General features: G+C 41.0%; 1 protein-coding gene across 1 annotated transcript; it reads right to left on the reverse strand.

Moving 5' to 3' along the window:
* Positions 1–201: 201 nt before the first annotated feature.
* LOC147737510 (uncharacterized) lies at positions 202–1,839 on the reverse strand. The gene has a single exon (XM_086934470.1). The coding sequence runs from the start codon at positions 1,837–1,839 to the stop codon at positions 202–204; it is 1,638 nt and encodes a 545-aa protein (XP_086790596.1).
* Positions 1,840–6,865: the final 5,026 nt, after the last annotated feature.

Consider the following 6,865-nt stretch of genomic DNA (forward strand, 5'->3'; position numbering starts at 1 on the left):
TTGTGTTTTAAATTGATGCTTTTCTGGCATTCAGAGCACTAAAATATTTTGGTGTGTTTTCTTATGGCGCTTGAAATTATCTCTTCCTCTGAATCTTTTCTGACATTTAGAGCACTGATAATTTTCTTCCCCAGTGTGGATTATCATATGTTTAGTGAGATTACATTTAAGGCTGAAAAATATTTGGCATTCGGAGCACTGTTAAGGTTTTTCCCCAGTGTGGGTTCTTATATGCTGAGTGAGTCTGTCTTTTACACTGAAACATATCTGGCATTCAGAGCACCTATAAGGTTTTTCCCCAGTGTGGGTTCTTATATGGTGAGTGAGACAGATTTTTTCACTGAAACATTTGTGGCATTCAGAGCACCGATAAGGTTTTTCCCCAGTGTGGGTTCTTATGTGATTATCAAGACTGGTTTTTTGGCAGAAACATTTCTGGCATTCAGAGCACTGATAAGGTTTTTCCCCAGTGTGGGTTCTTATATGCTGAGTGAGATGGCTTTTTTCAATGAAACATTTGTCGCATTCAGAGCACTGATAAGGTTTTTCCCCAATGTGGGTTCTTATATGCTGAGTGAGACTGAGTTTGTATATGAAACATTTTTGGCATTCAGAGCACTGATAAGGTTTTTCCCCAGTGTGGGTTCTTATATGCTGAGTGAGATGGCTTGTTTGGCTGAAACATTTCTGGCATTCAGAGCACTGATAAGGTTTTTCCCCAGTGTGGGTTCTTATATGCTGAGTGAGACTGAGTTTGTCTCTGAAACATTTCTGACATTCAGAACACTGATAAGGTTTTTCCCCAGTGTGGGTTATTGCATGTTGAGAAAGACTTCTTTTGTCAATGAAACATTTCTGGCATTCAGAGTACTGATAAGGTTTTTCCCCAGTGTGGATCTTTGTATGCCGTGTGAGAGTACGTTTTAAACTGAAACATTTCTGGCATTCAGAGCACTGATAAGGTTTTTCCCCAGTGTGGAATCTCACATGTGCAGTTAGAAGTGATTTAAGTTTGAAATGTTTTGGGCATTCAGAGCACCGAAAAGGTTTCTCCCCAGTGTGGGTTCTTACATGAAGAGTGAGACTGTTTTTGTCAATGAAACATTTCTGGCATTCAGAGCACTGAAAAGGTTTCTCCTCAGTGTGGGTTCTTACATGAAGATTGAGACTGTTTTTGTCAATGAAACATTTCTGGCATTCAGAGCACTGATAACGTTTTACCCCAGCGTGGATCTTTACCCCAGCGTGGATCTTTGTATGCCGTGTGAGAGTACGTTTTAAACTGAAACATTTCTGGCATTCAGAGCACTGAAAAGGTTTCTCCCCAGTGTGGGTTCTTACATGAAGAGTGAGACTGTTTTTGTCAATGAAACATTTCTGGCATTCAGAGCACTGAAAAGGTTTCTCCCCAGTGTGGGTTCTTATATGAAGAGTGAGACTTCTTTTCTCAATGAAACATTTCTGGCAATCCGTGCACTGATAAGGTTTATCCCCAGTGTGGGTTCTTATATGCCGAGTGAGACTGTTTTGGTCACTGAGACATTTCTGGCATTCAGGGCACTGGTAAGGTTTTTCCCCAGAGTGGATTCTCATATGTTCAGTGAGATAAAATTTACGGCTGAAACTTTTTTGGCATTCAGCACACTGGTAAGGTTTTTCCAAAGAGTGAGTTAATGCATGTCGACATAGACTCGCTTGGACACTAAACCTTTTCTGGCATTCAGAGCACTGATAAGGTTTTTCCCCAGTGTGGATTCTCATATGCTCAATGAGATAATATTTACTGATGAAACTTTTTTGGCACACTGAGCACTGAGAGAGGTTTTTCCCAGTGTGCATTCTCTCAAATTCAGTGAGATGAGATTGATGGCTGAATTTGTTTTGGTACAGGTAACTTATTTCCCCAACTTGGGTTATTTTGCTTTGATTGAGGCGGGTTTGAACACTGAATTTGTTCTCACAGCCTGTGTTTTTATAAGGTGTATTTCTAGAGTTAAATTTAGTTTTCTCTTGCTTATATGCCACCGTAAGATTGAACTAGATTTTAGAGTCTGGCTTGTTTAGATAATGTTCAGTATTTATCTCTAAAAGAAATTGTGTGTAATCTGCTTAACATTTGAATTAAGCAAAATATGTCTCGAAGCAGCCCTGTAAAACCTGTTGAAATGTTTCTAGCAGATAAAAGTCTTTTGGTTATAGCCTCTACGGCAGCAACTTATTTTGTGACTGAAGTTTTTCTCAAATCTATTTGTATAGGTTCTTAGCAATGCAGTGATAAGGTGTTAGTCTGATATTTAATGATTAAACTGAGAAGTACCTTTTGCACTGACGTAATGGCAGTAACTGAGAACATTAGAACATGCACAGTAGTATTGTGGCTCACCAGTCGCAGAACATCAGTTAATTTTACCCTTTCTATGTTTGGTGTAAGGTGTAGTTCTGAAGACGAGGATTTATTTACATTAGCTATAGCGCAACGGTGCTCATTTAATCCATTTTTATATTTAACAGTTTTACATATCAGTCCTGCACAACAGAATGTTGAGGCGATTTACATAGAATTACAGAACAGTACACATTAAAAAGGAAACAATCTGAGATGGTCATGAAAACAATAAAGTTGTGAATTTTTAAGGTTTTCGCCAGAGTGAGCAGAGTGGGTCGAGGTGTTATATCCAGAGGCAGATAGTCTCAAACTTGTGTAACTGGTTAAAAACGGTTGTTGAACAAAGGTGATTTTCCAATCTTATGGTTGTTAACGTGTCAGCTTCGGAGTCTTCTTGGAGCGTCTTTTCTTTGATGGTATGCAGAAGAAACCTTTTGTTGTAACTTTCGTTTATGCAGTGTGTGCTTCCTCTCTAGAATTACATGATGCTTTAGATGAACGTTATTCTGTCATGCTGAGGCAATTTGTCTTTCTGATAATATTTCAGATGAGGATGCTGAAGTGGTCTTTCTACATTAGTTCTGATGCTGTGTGCACAGATATGGCTTTGCTCTGGGTTAATGAAATGCAAAATTAGAGACTTCACTTACAGGTAGAGTACTTTCCTCGCCACACTTAGATTTTTGGAAATTATTTAAACGTAGAATGCTGGATGTCCTTCAGTTTTTCAAAATAATCCTTCTTATGGCACTGACATTTAGTGGCTTAGTGCTAAATCTTGCTTTCTTCGTCCGTAATTTCAATCACCTATAGTATTAAAATTAAATAGTTAATACATGTACATTTCCAAAAATAATAATTCACAAGCCAAATCAATGCAGGATTTTTAAAATGTTGAGCTGTTTTTCAGACAGAGCAGAGTGTAGAATGGTAGCCTGAGAGTACTTGGATGTAGGAGTGAGGATTTGTAGAATTTTTAGCATTTTATTAAGCTCACAAAGGATACCCTATGGAGTTGTAACATAGAATCCCAAAGGCAGATATTAAAGTCATATGGACTGGCACCAAACTGATATTAAAATAATATACACTATTAATTAAATTGTAATGCAGATTTCTGGTACGGGAAGGACTCCGCCACGGACAACAGGCATTCTCCCCTGCCCTGAGTTACCGCCTACTTGTATCTGGTATCCTGACTTGAGTTTTGGCCTCTGCCTCAAACAAATCTATTATGTGCTGCGAGGACTATGCCTAGACCTATCCCTCGACTATGGTCCAGAGTATGAATCAAGGGCAATAAAATGAAGGCGTACTTTCATGTGTTCATTTTATTCCACCTGATTATCAGTTGTTAGGTTTTTCTGCACCTGGAATTACTGGGTGCAGAAAATCAGGACACAATTATTTTCCAGACAGAAAAATTAGACTGAAAAGTTGCTTAAGACTCTGGGGGTGCATCAGAAGCAGCCAAGACTTATGCTGTTTTCTTTACTAACTGGGGGAAAACCACAATTCTTCCCTCTGTTGGTGTTCACAGTCGTTGTCGGCCTATGATTCGGCATTGAGTGCAGAGCGTATCGAGTAGAGCCGAGGAGGAGTTAACGAGTAAGAGGAGCGGAGCCTGGGACGACTGCCCGGGTTTGTTTTGTGACCAGTTCCCGCTCCCGAAGGTTTCTCCCGCTTCACCCGCATCCTGTTATACGGGCGCTTTAAGTTTGACGGATCTGTTTTGGGGGCAGGAACGGCCACTGCCGGCACCGCAGTGCTAAGGCACTGCTGGTGCTGCTCGTGCTAGTATAAACAGACAATGGTCCAAGACCCAATTTTTTCAAAATGAATAATCAAAGATTTAGCAACTCAAGGTGTGCATACAATTCACAACCCAAACACAATTAAATGAAAAACAAAAGAATAGGCAACAGTAATAAATTCAAGCTTTTTATGCATTTGATCCATGCTTGGAATTCAGAATTTTATCTACAATTTTTTACATTTTATATACAATGCCCCGTATCAAGAGCGTGCAGTAAAAGAAAGGAAAGTGCCAAAGGGCGTGATGGTGATGAGGTGAAAAAGGAGAACAGAAATCACACAGAGTGTATAAAAAGAATACCTGGACCACTAATGTTACCTTCCCTTCAGTGCAGACACTTATACAGCTAATGTCTCATGAACATGATTAAGGACTGTATATTTGACCTACTAATGTGGCCAGGGTTTATTGCTCTAGTCCTTTGTTGACTGTTTCTTCTGATCAATACAGAATAACTTTTTATACACTCTGTGTGATTTCTGTTCTCCGTTTTCACCTCATCACCATCACGCCCTTTGGCACTTTCCTTTCTTTTACTGCACGCTCTTGATACGGGGCATTGTATATAAAATGTAAAAAATTGTAGATAAAATTCTGAATCTCAAGCATGGATCAAATGCATAAAAAGCTTGAATTTATTACTGTTGCCTATTCTTTTGTTTTTCATTTAATTGTGTTTGGGTTGTGAATTGTATGCACACCTTGAGTTGCTAAATCTTTGATTTTTCATTTTGAAAAAATTGGGTCTTGGACCATTGTCTGTTTATACTAGTAATTACCCAGGTCCAGTACCTTTAGGGTTACCCCATTATTATAATGGGTGCTGCTCGTGCGGCGGACGCTGCAGGGGTCAAAGGAGCCTTGGCCTGCGGTGCTGCTGGTGCGGCGGCTGTGACGAGGGACATGATTTTCAAGGACCACAAAAAGAGGAGTATAAGAACCTATCATTCATAAATGGGCAACACCATAGCCCAGGTTATCAGGTACCTGGAAGTGGGAACGCGGGAGCAATTTGGGATTTATTCTTCAAAACCTCGCAATTAAATCTGGAAGCTTTAACATATCAGTCCAACAAAATGGAGGTCCAAATAGATCTCTTGAGGGCTATGGCATCCTCTGTTGCCGGAATTGAGCAGAAGATAACAACGCAAAATAATCTAATAGTAAGGGCACAATCCCAGCCAATATCTACGTATGCAGAGTGTAGTTGTGCCCCGCTAATTAACAAACTTGCTATCATTCCGGATATTTTAAAAACGATAATTGACAATGTAAAAGGGAAATTTCCTTATGTGGGAATTCAACCCATCAAGACCGACTGCCCCTCTAAAGATACAATAAAATGTAAAGACAATACTGTTGTTGTTAAAGAAAAAATAGATGATAAAACAAAAGATCAAGAAGTGATACACCTATGCTGGACACAATCAACATTGACAAACGCAGTTCCAGAAGTTCATCTATCAAAAAGACAGAGGAAAAAACAACAGAAAGCAAGAAATAAAGCTTCTAAAAGTATAAAAAATACACATTCATCAGATATAGTGAGATTGAACACTGGAAACAACCATGACCAAATATCATATTGTGAAGGTGAGGGTAAACAAATGTTACCAACAAAACCCTTTTACCCTGTATTTAATAAGGATATATCGGAGGTAAAAGCAGTTATGAATATGGCCGGGATGCCCGCCACCCCCTCCCAACACCAATTCCCCATGGGAGGAGACAGACACAAGTTTGAGCTTTTGGAAGGCGGGGGGGAGTTACCCCCCCGGCCGTATTTATTAAAATATGAAACAAAATTTAAAACTTTAAATAAAAACGTTTCATACATTATGTACAATTTTACTTTCATTACATTTTGATGAAGACATGTTCTTTGGCTAACCTTAACAGATCTCTAATACAAAGGTTTCCTAGCCTCCTGAAAATGCATACATTCTAAAATAAAATTGTACATCCTAGCATTAAGGGCCAACGGCAAGGTCTTAACCGGTGTCAGATCCTACTACCAAACTCCCGCCCTCACGGTGTGAGTGGCGCATGCGCAGAGGACTTTACCCTCGTTGCCAACTGTAACTTCCCTTGTCGTGGGGGCCCCCTTTCACTCGACGCCATTTTAAAGGTCGTCCGAGTTCCCGTGTGAGGTATCTGTAAGAAGGACAGCGTGGACTCCCCCCCTTCCCCACACACTCTTCCGCCGGAGCGGATATCCGGCCCCCGGGAAATTCGTAGGAGGGGCATATATCCGTCTCCACCCTTGGGAGGGTCCTATGGCCGTCTCCCCCTAGGCGACCCATCCGTCGTGGGTGCCGCCTCCCCGTGGGAGGGGCCAATGGCCGCCTCCGCCCGGGCGCCCCCATCCATACTGGGTGGCGCCCCCCCTAAGGACCTTGAAATTACTGCTCACCGATCATGACCTTACCGCCAAAGGCCGGATAGTTGACCGACTATGCGGCCCCCCCACACCTCCTAAAGGTCATGCCTCCTCAATCCCCTTAGCCATGCTATGAAGTCTCCTATGAGTAAATCATTCCCCGCCCTGGACAGGTGAACCCCATCATTCAAGTATAGTGATCACCCCGAATACACCCTTGGGAAATGCTTTGCAAATGCGCGGAGCGAAACAATTTCCCAATTTTATTGTTGACCCTCTTTAC

This window comes from Lissotriton vulgaris, chromosome 1_1 (genome assembly GCF_964263255.1).
Source record: "Lissotriton vulgaris chromosome 1_1, aLisVul1.2, whole genome shotgun sequence".
NCBI classification, from domain to species: Eukaryota; Metazoa; Chordata; class Amphibia; order Caudata; family Salamandridae; genus Lissotriton; species Lissotriton vulgaris.